Source organism: Amia ocellicauda, chromosome 21, assembly GCF_036373705.1.
Source record: "Amia ocellicauda isolate fAmiCal2 chromosome 21, fAmiCal2.hap1, whole genome shotgun sequence".
Classification (NCBI taxonomy): domain Eukaryota; kingdom Metazoa; phylum Chordata; class Actinopteri; order Amiiformes; family Amiidae; genus Amia; species Amia ocellicauda.
Genome location: NC_089870.1, coordinates 5845075 through 5858196, shown reverse-complemented (window position 1 = coordinate 5858196; position 13122 = coordinate 5845075). Strand labels below are relative to the sequence as shown.

Here is a 13122-nt window from a genome sequence, read left to right as displayed (position 1 = left end):
GGAAAGTCTTGAGCTGAATCTATTAGAAAATGAATGCTTAGGCAAGGAAATTGTTTTTGTTGTGTGTTGTACCATTTACACAATAGAGCAATTAAACCATATACCCTTAAACAGGTCTTACATATGCTTAATATTTTTTAAAGGTGGTCCTGTATATATACAATTGTTTTAAAGAACCAAATGTATGATTATAGGTATACTAGTTTGGAGGAGTGAGTACCGTAAATATATCCAAAAACTATGTTCATTGGGGGTGAGAATTTTACATTTTGTATCCATTTTCTTTTGGAGGTGGCGTATTATTGTTGTTTGTTCTTTTTAATCCCAGAGAACGTTGCTGAACCAACAGTGCAGAACACTGAGGTATGTGATTTAAACCCCATGTAACATGCAATTCAAAGAACCAAGTCTACATTAAGACCAGCCCTACGGGGGATATAATTGCAGTTTAATCTTCGTGAGCATGCAGTCCCTTAGCTGTAATCAACAGGTGTTGGGCTGTGTGGAATTTCTGAAGCAATTTTGATGTTATATCTGATAAGGTTGTTTTTGCAAGGATTACATTTTAACCATCTTTGATGTCTCATTGAGTTGGGACTTTAAGCTATTTTCCACAGCAACATGTTTAAATCCTTTTGGGTGTTGCTGCTGTTTTTGTTTTTGTAGTTGTTTTGCTTAGTTTTGTATTTACATTTTTCCAAGAAGCAAGTGAAGCAATATACATGTAAATAGCTTTAGTTTAATATATGCTTTTCAGCATGCTATCTTAAAGAGTCTCCGATTGAAATGTAAACATATCTTTTTTAATTTGTGACATTTGTTGATTTGTACCTTTTCGACACAAATGCAATACCTGGCCCTGTACCTTTATGGCAACTTTGTTAAATATAATTGTTGAATATCCTTTGTATGAGATCCAATAAACATAAGCAAACTTTGTGGTTACAATTACACAAAAAATGTTAGACTATCTAATATATATAAAATCCTAATTATACTACATTTCCCTTTTGGCATATATATATACACTCACCTAAAGGATTATTAGGAACACCATACTAATACTGTGTTTGACCCCCTTTCGCCTTCAGAACTGCCTTAATTCTACGTGGCATTGATTCAACAAGGTGCTGAAAGCATTCTTTAGAAATGTTGGCCCATATTGATAGGATAGCATCTTGCAGTTGATGGAGATTTGTGGGATGCACATCCAGGGCACGAAGCTCCCGTTCCACCACATCCCAAAGATGCTCTATTGGGTTGAGATCTGGTGACTGTGGGGGCCAGTTTAGTACAGTGAACTCATTGTCATGTTCAAGAAACCAATTTGAAATGATTCGACCTTTGTGACATGGTGCATTATCCTGCTGGAAGTAGCCATCAGAGGATGGGTACATGGTGGTCATAAAGGGATGGACATGGTCAGAAACAAAGCTCAGGTAGGCCGTGGCATTTAAACGATGCCCAATTGACACTAAGGGGCCTAAAGTGTGCCAAGAAAACATCCCCCACACCATTACACCACCACCACCAGCCTGCACAGTGGTAACAAGGCATGATGGATCCATGTTCTCATTCTGTTTACGCCAAATTCTGACTCTACCATCTGAATGTCTCAACAGAAATCGAGACTCATCAGACCAGGCAACATTTTTCCAGTCTTCAACTGTCCAATTTTGGTGAGCTTGTGCAAATTGTAGCCTCTTTATCCTATTTGTAGTGGAGATGAGTGGTACCCGGTGGGGTCTTCTGCTGTTGTAGCCCATCCGCCTCAAGGTTGTACGTGTTGTGGCTTCACAAATGCTTTGCTGCATATCTCGGTTGTAACGAGTGGTTATTTCAGTCAAAGTTGCTCTTCTATCAGCTTGAATCAGTCGGCCCATTCTCCTCTGACCTCTAGCATCAACAAGGCATTTTCGCCCACAGGACTGCCGCATACTGGATGTTTTTCCCTTTTCACACCATTCTTTGTAAACCCTAGAAATGGTTGTGCGTGAAAATCCCAGTAACTGAGCAGATTGTGAAATACTCAGACCGGCCCGTCTGGCACCAACAACCATGCCACGCTCAAAATTGCTTAAATCACCTTTCTTTCCCATTCAGACATTCAGTTTGGAGTTCAGGAGATTGTCTTGACCAGGACCACACCCCTAAATGCATTGAAGCAACTGCCATGTGATTGGTTGGTTAGATAATTGCATTAATGAGAAATTGAACAGGTGTTCCTAATAATCCTTTAGGTGAGTGTATATATATATATATGATGTGTGAGAATTAATAATTGTATTGTCGATGTCGAACCTTTTGTCTCAAACACAAAGACACTCTTACTGATCTTAAATAAGTATATATATATATATATATATATATATATTAGGTTCTGTGTTGTGGCAGTTAACCACATAAAGCTGTTATTTTAAATAAAATATCCACGCACCACTGGGTTGTACATTGTGATGCTGTGTATTTGCCTAATATTAGCATAGATAGTATCTTAAAAATATTGAATATAACAAGGTTGAATCAATAATCCAAAACTCTACATTTGATAAAAACTTGTTTTGTTTTTTTGTAGATTCATATGAATTGAATGTTACTATTGTGCCTAAAAGACAATGAATAAAAACTTATGTGAATCTAAATTAAAATACAAAGAAGTGCCGCTGTTGGGGATATTTTGATTGCATGTACTGTCACAGTTCTATAAAACCAAACAAGAAATATGCTATTAACAATTCCTTTTACGGAATACCAACCTATGACATTCCTGCAACTAACTTGCTAAACTTATAAAAAATAAATATAGTTCGACCAAGCCAAAAAAAAAAAAAACTTGGCTGATGGATTTTATTAGAAATGTACACAGAAAGTTTCATAAAAGATGCAGGAATGAATGATTTTCTCTTTCCTCTAGAAATGCCCTTCTACTCAAGGACACTGTTGGAATGGACTGAGGAGGCACAAAAGAACATAGGACTTGCCTTAGGTCATTCTCTGAGTTACAGTAGTGGTTTAGCATTTGACTCGACTATTTACCTTAGACTCCCACAGCTACAAGCTACCAACAAGGTGTGTTTAGGAACAGAATAATTGCTGAAAATATAGTGTTCACTTTTGTCTTCATACATCCACTTATTTAAGCACTTGTCTATCAATAAAGCTTTCCTAATTTAAGTTAAATAACTGTTGGAAAAATACAAACCTGAACTTCCTTTCATTAAATATTACATTTCATGAATGCATGCATCAGGGAATATGAAGCTCATTGAGTCTGCATTTTGTACCAATTTTTTGCAGCCTCTATTCCCTCTTTACTGAATTTACTGAGTTACTATTTACTGAATGAAATCTTGATCTTTTACCCTAAGCCTTGTTTGCTGTCTCTTTCAGTTATTGTTTTTCCAATCCAAGAATGTGTGAAAAAAACATCTGCTATAAAATGAAGTATATAAAAACAAGACAAAAAGACCACACCTTAGAATATAAAAATAAATGTATCATAAACAGTTATTAATGTGGAGTTGTGTATGGTTGATGTTTGCGCGCAATTATTTAAAAACCAAAATGAAAACTGCATGTATATTAACCATAATTTGGTTTTTGAGTGGTACGACTGTTTACTCTGTTTGCAGTTGCTATTAACTCAGTTTACACTGTCCCTCTGTACTGTACTTTGACCGTATCCCTTTCTTCCATTAGCAGAATTCCTGACTTAATCTGTTACTTTTCGAACTCCCAACAAAAGTCTTGACTAATGGCACAGGTAAGACATAACTGAAGTTAATTATTAAGGGGGATTTCCAATATAGATCATACCTATTAATTGCTGTATTCATCCCCATTATTACTGTTCAGCTTCAGCCTTTTGTGTATCTTAAAAATGATTTTTACTTTACGTCAAATGTTTAAGGTGATGATGAATCCATGAGGGATAGCTGTCAGGCTTCACCCTGCTTTGAACTGGATTTGGCAATAACTTCAGACAACAGGATCTTAAGAGATGCAATCCAGATTTGAAGAGCTGCATGTGTTGCTTTCTTTTCTAAGAAGGAAGAAGTTAACCGTGGCCACCAGAAACAGTGTTTGGGGCCGTGATTGTTTTAAGCAGAGCGTTTCCTGTCCAAATGTTAGCTGGTGGTGGGAATTTGTTTCCGGGGCACATTTTCAGGTCTGTAGTCGGCGGTGGGCACGTCCATGTTGGGGTCACCGTTCCCCAAGGCAGCATTGATCTGGTTGGACTTTCCCAAGTTCTTGATGATGTTGAAGTTGGACCTGGCCGTCTCCACGAAGCTGTTCTCCAGAAGCCACCCATCAGACTCGGAGTCGGGGTCTCCTTGTCGCAGCACGTTCTCCAAGGCAGTTTGGAGGTAACGTACCCCTGTCAGTACTGACAACTACCGGGGGGGGGGGGGGGGGGGAATCAGAGGTTTAGATTCATTTTCACAGATGTGAAGACAGGATTCAACCTGAATGACAATGGGACAGGAAATAAGGTGAGTTTAATGTATAGGATTTGAAGAGTGTTTATATCAGTGGGTGTAGTTGATCTTTTCAGACGTTGTTAGAGAGAGGTGAGAGGTGATGATGGTGAAAGGAAGGGGTCATGTCTAGGCCAACAGAGGACAAGCAAGAGTGCCTGAAGGTGGGGCTGAGCAGGGATAACGTCCGTGTGACAGAGTGGAGCAGGAATTAGGGAGAGCTTATGGGGAACAGAGTGAATGAGCAATTGGATTAGTTAAGACAGAGCCAATGCATTGAAGCTGCAGTATGTTGTATATTTTTCAGATTTGGTTGGCCTTCAGTTTGAGCACGACTAAAATGTCATATTTCTTTGGAAATAATGTATTTGTACATGTATGATGTAAGTTTTGAAAACATGTTTGAGACTGAAATGTTTCTATTTCCTTGATTACATACCAGCCTGCGTTTCCTTTTGTAAAAAGGAATGCCGCCTAGAAATTCATATCCGTTTCTCTGGTGTACAATGCTGCAAAAATGTTACTTTGTAACAGGATGTTACGGACTCTGAATATATTTGTAAAGAGAACATGTGAGTCTTTGGTATTCACCAGAGAAAGATTTAATCACCAGTCAGCCAGGTTTAACTCAACAGACGAGGATTTCTTCAAAGATTGACACTCCACAATTGTTTCGCATTTTTTTATTTTTAAATAGGCTTTTTCTATGACCATATATTTAAAGGTGATAAGTTTGATCAGTAAAGTTGATTAATCTTATTTTAATAAAGTTATAGTATTTAATTAATGTCTTTGCTGAATGACCCATTTATTCTTCGTGTCACTATCCGTTTTCATCTTCATAGCTTCCTTCATAGCTGTGCACTGGCTATGAACAGAAGTTTTATATGAGCAGTCAGTCATGCTTTATTTTAAGGGGCAATTTTTTGTGGTACTAGTACCTACATGTTCCCAAGAATATTAATACATTCATATTTTTAAAACATATGAGTCAATATTAAGTCATTTAATATTGCTTATTTTTTAATTGTTTATTTAAAGTTATATTAACAGAAATTAAATGATTCATTACATGATTATGAATTGTATCCACTTACGAATTAACTAAAATAAAACTTTTTAAACACACTTTTCGTTAACCCAGCTTTAAAAAAATACGTCTGACACATCTGACTATCTGTGAATTAGCAATTTGCAAGAAAAATAACAGGTAAATTAACGTATTTATTATCTGATTGTTCACTTTTACCATATACCCCTTAATTAACGGAAAATAAGAGTTACTATTATTATTTCAGGTAACGACTCCTGCCAGCTGTGAACTTCAGTCTAGTGTGTAGGGGTCAGTATTGTAAATCTCCCTCATTGCTGAGTGCGTAGTGGAGACTCACCTCGAAGAGCCAGATGATAAGGACGGTGAAGCCGATGGACTGCATGATCTGGGTGTAGTACTCCAGCAGGGCCTGCCGACAGCCCTTCTTGTACAGGTTCAGCTCCTCCTTCTGGAAGTCATAGTTGAAGTGGGCCGAGTTGTTGGTGATCTGGTGCTGGATGCACGGCCGTGGGGAGTTCAGGTTACAGCAGCTGAAGGGAACCCCATCCATGAGATACTTGCCGTCCACGTTGCTTTTCAAACGGCTAGGAGCAGAGACACGACTGCGTTAACATGTGCAAGTTTCAATTTACAGAATTGAATTTGTCAAGGAGCCATTGTAGACAATTCAGCTGTGGACAAAGAAGAAGATACTAGAAGCTACACGATTGGGAAACGTAACTCCTTCATTGAGTGAAACCTTGTGGAGGCCATTTCTGTGGTAGTTTAGGTAGTTTGTTGTTTATGCAGCCAGGATATGAAGGAAGAGAAGAGAACTTTGCTGGTCATTTTCCAAATGATTGTGTGTCCATGAATAGGGTTCATAATTAATTGTTTACATCTATTTGATGTAAAGTATAAAATAATTGGGTATGGTTCTTCTGTTGATATTTGCTAAAGATGTTAACATATAAATTGGTTAAATTTATTAAAATACAAATCTAGCAACGCTGCTTCATTTGTCATTCAACAGGCAGTGGATGACATTGATAGCATAATATGATTGAATAAAGGATTAATGGAAATGAATTCTATGAAATATGTGGCAATTACGGAAGTATGGAAAAGATCAACTACATTACATTTATTATTAATTTTAATTAATTAAAAATTACTGTAATCTGACACCAGTCCTGGTTAACATAGTCATTACTAGTGTGGCCTGCTACCTACTACTACATAGGCCACTCTAAAGCAAGGCCTATCTGATATTGCTGGCCATCTATTACTGAAGATGGATCTCAGGCCGCAAATATGCTCCACTCTGAGATGTCCCAAATAAAATTAAGCTCTAGTGTTTGCCTTCTGTTATTCTGTGGCTGAATAATCATGCTAGGCAGAGTATTTAGGGTGTTAGAGCAGTGGAAGGCCAGAGCTCTGAAACTACGTCACTGGAGTTAGCAGCAGGAGCTGGCTATGAACATAAATAAAGTAGGGTCCTGATTTAGAGAGAGATGTTCCCCACGATTTCTTCTGGCTTAAGAGCAATACTCTTATCTGATATAAGTAATCTACTTTTCTGGGTATTACTGATTACAATCTTTTGCCAATAAAGAAAATCCGTAGCAGAGTAAAGCTACAAGTAACCAAAACTGAACTCAATCATTAAGGAACAAATTTTGAGCCTGTTTCGACTAGGTTATTATATATAAAAAATAGTTTATATATATATATATATATATATATTTAATTGCAAGTCATATTTTAACCTATTCACTTCCAGAATTCTTTTGAAACCTAGACATGAGAAGAACATGTGTCTGAAAAGATGAGCGAGGGAGGGACAAGCCAACTTACTTCAGGACCTCCTTTCGGGACATGTCCAGGTATCGGTTACTGATCCACTGGATCTCAAACCAGTCCCGGAAGCCGTTATTACCACAGCACTGCATCTCGATCTGCAGCAAGTCGACGGTCCTCTTCAGGAAGCACCTCCCGGGGGTGTCCGTGTCCTTGTAGTACTTGAGGGCCTCCTTCAGCCCCAGGAAGAGGGACTCCTCCAGCTCATTCCTCATGGTGTAGCACATCAGTGCCCCCACTAGGATGCAGAATGTGAAGAAGAAGGTGCAGATGATGTAGGGTAGCATGACCAGCTTCCAGCGTTGGAACTTGTGGGTGTCCACGCAATCGTAGCAGATCTTGCCGCCCAGGAAGTTGATCCCACAGGCGATCAGGCCCACGGCGATCAGCATGTCGGGGACTGAGTGGATCTCCCGGTTGGACATGAGCTCTCGGCGCTTCTGGATTTCGATCTTCAGGAAAAGCCCCAGGCTGAGGAGGATGATGCCCGTGACCACCGATATCCAGTTGAGGATCCACAGGACCTGGGCTAGCTTGTCCCTCTTGGTCTTGGTGAACTTCACTTTCAGGACGGCCATGTTCTACAGCAGGGGAAGGGGCGGGAGGAGAGGGCAGGGCTGTGGTCCACTATGGGATGGGAGGGGAGGGGAATAGGGGAGGAGAGGGAATCTATTTTCGGCAGAACCTCATAAGAAGCTTAGGGTAGGTATTTTAAAACATCCAGGACAATGGCCGTCACTGTTTGAAAGAGGAGGAGCTCTGTTAGATAAGGGAGGAAATGCAAAATTCAGTATTTGACACGGACAGTGGCACATTCTTATATAATGTATCTTTAATTTCCAGAACAAATGTTTTACCATGTTATCTGTCCACTGTGCACCTGTTTTATTTAGTCCATTCCTTAATACATTTACCTTAAGCATGTCTCTGTGTCTATAACATTTTTATGCATTTTATTTATTCACAGCTGAAACGGAGAATTGCACGTAAATGAGAAATCTGTGCTTGATATTTGACTAACAATATAATTTAGTGACAGCAGGTTATACAAATTAAAACCCAATAACAGTTTGATTAAATATAGATCTACTGAAAATCTGTTTCCATAACAGTTACTGATTTTCCTATTCAAACAAAGAAGCTTAAAAACAATTTCTCCCTTGCAATGCCTGTGCTTAGAGCAATTGAACAGTGCTACATTTAGAAACTGTGAATTACCTTTTAGTTTTGAATCTCTGCCATTATTCAATGAAGGTCAGTTTCAAGTATCACTGTGTCTCCATAGAGCTGTGTTTTCCTAATAATCATCCTCAAAAATGCATATGAAAGTAGGCTTGGATCCCTTGGATTGAAGACCGATACTGTGGTATTTACATCAAAATGACTTCCATGTCCCAACTCTGCCCCTAAGGCTAATCCCCTTACCATTAATCAGCCCTATTGGATTTAAAGAAACGCCTTCTGCTGTCTAGATAATTCTTACAGTAGCAAACCGCTCCTGGAAAATTGGTTGCTGAGGGGAATTCTGTGTTCATACTCCTTTCCAAATATTTTCCTGCAAAATTCTCTAAACCTGGCGTTCTATCTAAATGTATTTAAGTGCCTTACATAATATTTGTAGTTGCCCAATATTATTCAAATGCAAATATTATCTGTAGAATTTATGTCTCTAAATCACTAAAGGAGATTATATGTTGGTATATATATTGGCACTTTTGACAGAGTAGTGTATTTGTGATTGGATTACAGCTGAAATGTATCAACGCTAGTGTTCTAGCAAACCTGCCAAGTGCCTGGCTTTTGGCTGCAGCCTATGGCATTTGGACATTATTCTTTATTGGTTTCCCTTGTTGAGTCTATAGCATTTTAGTTTACATTAATAGTAGAATATAAATGTGTTAATTGGCCCAGTTCAGTTAGTCATTTGAGTTAGAAGTTATCAATTTGTATTTTATTCCCCCAAATCTATTTTTAATCTTTTGGAAGTGACTGCTTTTAGTCAATCTGTTCAAGTGCATTTTTATAAGCATCAGAGTTTGATATGAACGCTTGTATAGGAAAATGTATAGGAATACAAATTCAAACAAAGTGATTTCTGGGAAAACAACACCTAGGAGATAAATGATTAAAGTATGTACTGAGGAGGTAAATATCATCTATACAACATGATTACTGGACACAGATCAAGTTTTATTAACTTAATCCAAGCAGTCGGTTTAATTTGGTTCTGCCATCTCTGGCCATTTTTCACTTTGACATTTATTTTCAGTCAAAACGGCCCTAGTATTGGCAACTAAAATAAATGATACGTATGAGAAAATATGCCTGACAAGCATTTGATATTCCTTGGAAGAAATAAAAGAGAATAATACTCATCTGGGTACATCTATTGCTGTTGTCTCTTTGAAGGGTGCTTGGCTCTTGAACAAGGTGGTCAACATGGCATGTAATACAAGTGCTACTGCAGTTTTGTGACAGCTGCTATTTTGGGGGTCCTTCACATTTTATAAATAATATGACAACAACAGAAGAAGGTTACACTTCAAGGCCCATTCAAACACACTGCATAACTAACAAATTAACTGCTTTTCCACTTGGATGGTAAAGCGTTTCGGTTAAGTGCGAGCAAATCGAAATGTCAGATGCCCTGGTAGATTAATCAGATAAAGGGTGAAACGTTTTGGGGAAATTGGATCGCTGGAAAGTCCTCGCAGTGGATAACAATAAAATAACGTTTATTCAAGCAGTGTTCCACCTGGCTGGACTGCTAATGACCTCTGTTGTTTGCCGCTTTGGCAACACTTTCCTGACAAGTTCGATTTGTCACGGAAGACGTTTTCCATCTCCGACATACCTGCCACACTGGGGTAATCGCTCTTCAAGGTGGAGGTAATCACACAAACTGAAGTTCAGCTCGGTTCTTTGCAGGAAGATGTCTGTCATTAGTTTGATCTGTTTTAACAGTGATTAAATTCAATATTTTATTTGGTAGCATAGCTGTGTGGACCAGAGGACAATGGATATCAGTGCCTGCTCACGTGAATATGTCACAGAGGACAATGTTACTGCAGTCTATTGTCACTCTTTTGCAGGAGTATATTATTAGAGTACTGAACTGCATTTTTGCACTTTATATTGCGCTTGTATTTTGTAAGACGCCCTGGATAAGGGTGACTTCCAAGAAATAAATAATAATTATAATAATAATAATATTAATATTTTGAGACAGGATTAAAGGTTCTAATTAAGCTTTATTTGACAGTGTATATATAGTTGCATACTTATTCATTTTATTTTCATGAGTAATAGAGAGAAATGTACTCCCTCAATAGATAGGTGGACAAGGAACCAAGGAACAAACCCGCATCAATGGGGTGTATTATTTGGTCTTAAATGGCTTTTCTGCCTACAGTTTAGAACTTGTTTACAATATCATCTATCGCCCCCCTTGTCCAAATACTTATTGCACCTCTCAATGTGTAATTCAGTGCTGAGAGAGTACAACATATGAGGCAGCCAATGAGAATCTGAGATTAGTGGATTACTGAAATCCAAAGAAGATTGTCTATTGTAACCCCTTGAAACACATCCTTGACATGCCTGAATGCAGCCAGCAAAATCCTATTGCAATGGCCTATGACTTACCTCTATAGAAAGAAAAAAGTGTAGTGTTGAACCAGGTACAGAGATCCACAAACTTCATATTCAGATTGAGGTGGTAGGGTATTAGTTAATTATTTCACATTTTCTGCACTGGTAAATCAATTGGTCATACTACATTTTGGCACTTGTGATTGGTAGGATGGTGAACCTTGAGGAATTCTGGGTAACAGACATGAAATGGTTTCAGTCCTGATGGAATCAAATCATTAAGGTAAGTTCCTTCAATACTGGTAACTGCAAAATCCTTTTTTGTTGTTGATTATAAATACTGATAAATGATTCTCCTTGGTGTTAGCTTGTTTAGGACTGAAACCTAATGTAACTAGTCACAGAACTGGCAAGAGGTGAATGATTATGTTGGGGGGGTTACTTCTGTTACTTCTTATTTATTTTTATTTTATTGGCGACTGATAAAAAGACATAAAGCTCGCATTTCCATGTGCTAACCCTGATTTGTATCTGGTTCAGAATCTTTCAAAGAACAATATATAAAGACAACTGAATTTATGTATTTATTCTGATTAATGTGGCAAACTGTGATACATTTTCCCATTATTCCTGTTTCCAATTCATATGCGACCCCTGAGAAGACATAGTTAAATAAAATCCATTATACTGAATCTGTGGGCATGGTGTATTAATTTATGGGCATGCTTTTTAAATTTGTGATCAAAATTTAGTGAACCATGCACAAGAATTAGAAACTATCATAAATAATCATTTGTGCAGTGTTTACTAAATCATGGTCACAAATTAAATAAGCATATGCACAAATTAATCAATCATGCACACATATGAATTAGCTGTGCACATTAATTCATAAACTCTGCAGATATTCACACCTTTTTTTTGTCATCTCGGGGGCTCCATAGGATTCATACTCTACTGGAAGCTTAACTGAGCTTTTTAAAATGATCATATAAAAAAAAAATACACATACATTTATTCAGAAATTATTTATAACATGTTACACTTTTAACACAAAGAAACCTGCTATGAAAAACGTCTTATCTAACATCAATATACCATTATACAGTTCCCACATTATAATGGTTCATATTTTGTGATTGGAAGTGGTGATTTTTTATGTCCAATTAAATGCAAATTTGCTTGAAATAGTAACATCAACCACCTTAATAATAATAACAATCATGGATATTAAGTTTGAAAATCATTGCAAATATCGACAAAGGATTTCAAAAATAATATTCTGATTCACAGCAATCATAACTCTTGAAATATGAATTTCATTAAAATCCATTTTAAGATGATGCATATGAAACCATATAAATGGATGATACAAATTTGCTAAACACGTTAGTTGCATAAAAAAGGTGTGAAAGTGTTTTATTGCCATGGTACTTTACAGGTGCCTGGAGAAATATGTGATTTTAATTATAGTGTAATGTGTGAGGCAAGTGAATTCAATATTTTTTTATGGATCCAACATATCAACCAAACACATTAATTAATTGATTAATCAATACATTTTTTATTCCTTTGGGATTGCCGTGCATTAATTGCATTTCTCTACAAGATATTGCAAATTTGTTTTCCATGTCCCCTTGCCAAAGCTATTAGAAGCTGTATTATGTAAAAATGGTATTTGCATACCTGAAAGGAATTCAAGACATGTATGTACAATCAAGAGTAGTGAGTAACTGTTTTTTAATTGTCTTGTACTCCATACGGAAACATATTTAGTAAGTGGTACATGGCACAACTACTGACCTAAGAAATCATGGAACATTTGCATAATTACAACATTAAAAAACGAGGCATTTATTTGACATGCTGGAGTTAGTTGGCTATCATAAATAGATTTATATACCACAATATAACCATATAAGTAAAATACAACAGAACATAGAACTTCATGTCAATGCTCTGCTTTAGAATACTGAGAAACAATTGATGGAAAATGTTATTACAGTATGTTATTAATACAGCATACTTCAGAGATTGACCAACCCTTGACCCTCCCTTCAGTCACGTATTACACAACCAGAAGCTACAGGGTAGTAATTTGTACTTGGAGGGTAGATTTTGATTAAACCCTGATCATTATGCATTATTTACTATTTGGAC

The 13122-nt window shown here is 37.3% G+C and overlaps 1 protein-coding gene across 1 annotated transcript; it reads right to left on the bottom strand.

The window, feature by feature from the left end:
* Positions 1-2833: 2833 nt before the first annotated feature.
* Positions 2834-8731, bottom strand: prph2lb (peripherin 2-like b). The gene is made up of 4 exons (XM_066694705.1): positions 8590-8731; positions 7369-8130; positions 5870-6116; positions 2834-4394 (listed from the first exon to the last, which is right to left on the bottom strand). The coding sequence occupies exons 2-4, from the start codon at positions 7947-7949 to the stop codon at positions 4128-4130; spliced, it is 1095 nt and encodes a 364-aa protein (XP_066550802.1). The 5' UTR covers positions 7950-8130; positions 8590-8731; the 3' UTR covers positions 2834-4127.
* Between the last annotated feature and the right edge of the window lie 4391 nt (positions 8732-13122).

Excerpts from the sequence above, each read along its gene's own strand:
- prph2lb (XM_066694705.1), bottom strand. The coding sequence starts at position 7,949 with ATGGCCGTCCTGAAAGTGAAGTTCACCAAGACCAAGAGGGACAAGCTA. Across the intron at positions 6,117-7,368 it reads TCCCGAAAGGAGGTCCTGAA|CCGTTTGAAAAGCAACGTGG; the intron begins GTAAGTTGGCTT and ends CTCTGCTCCTAG. Across the intron at positions 4,395-5,869 it reads TTATCATCTGGCTCTTCGAG|TTGTCAGTACTGACAGGGGT; the intron begins GTGAGTCTCCAC and ends CCCCCCCGGTAG.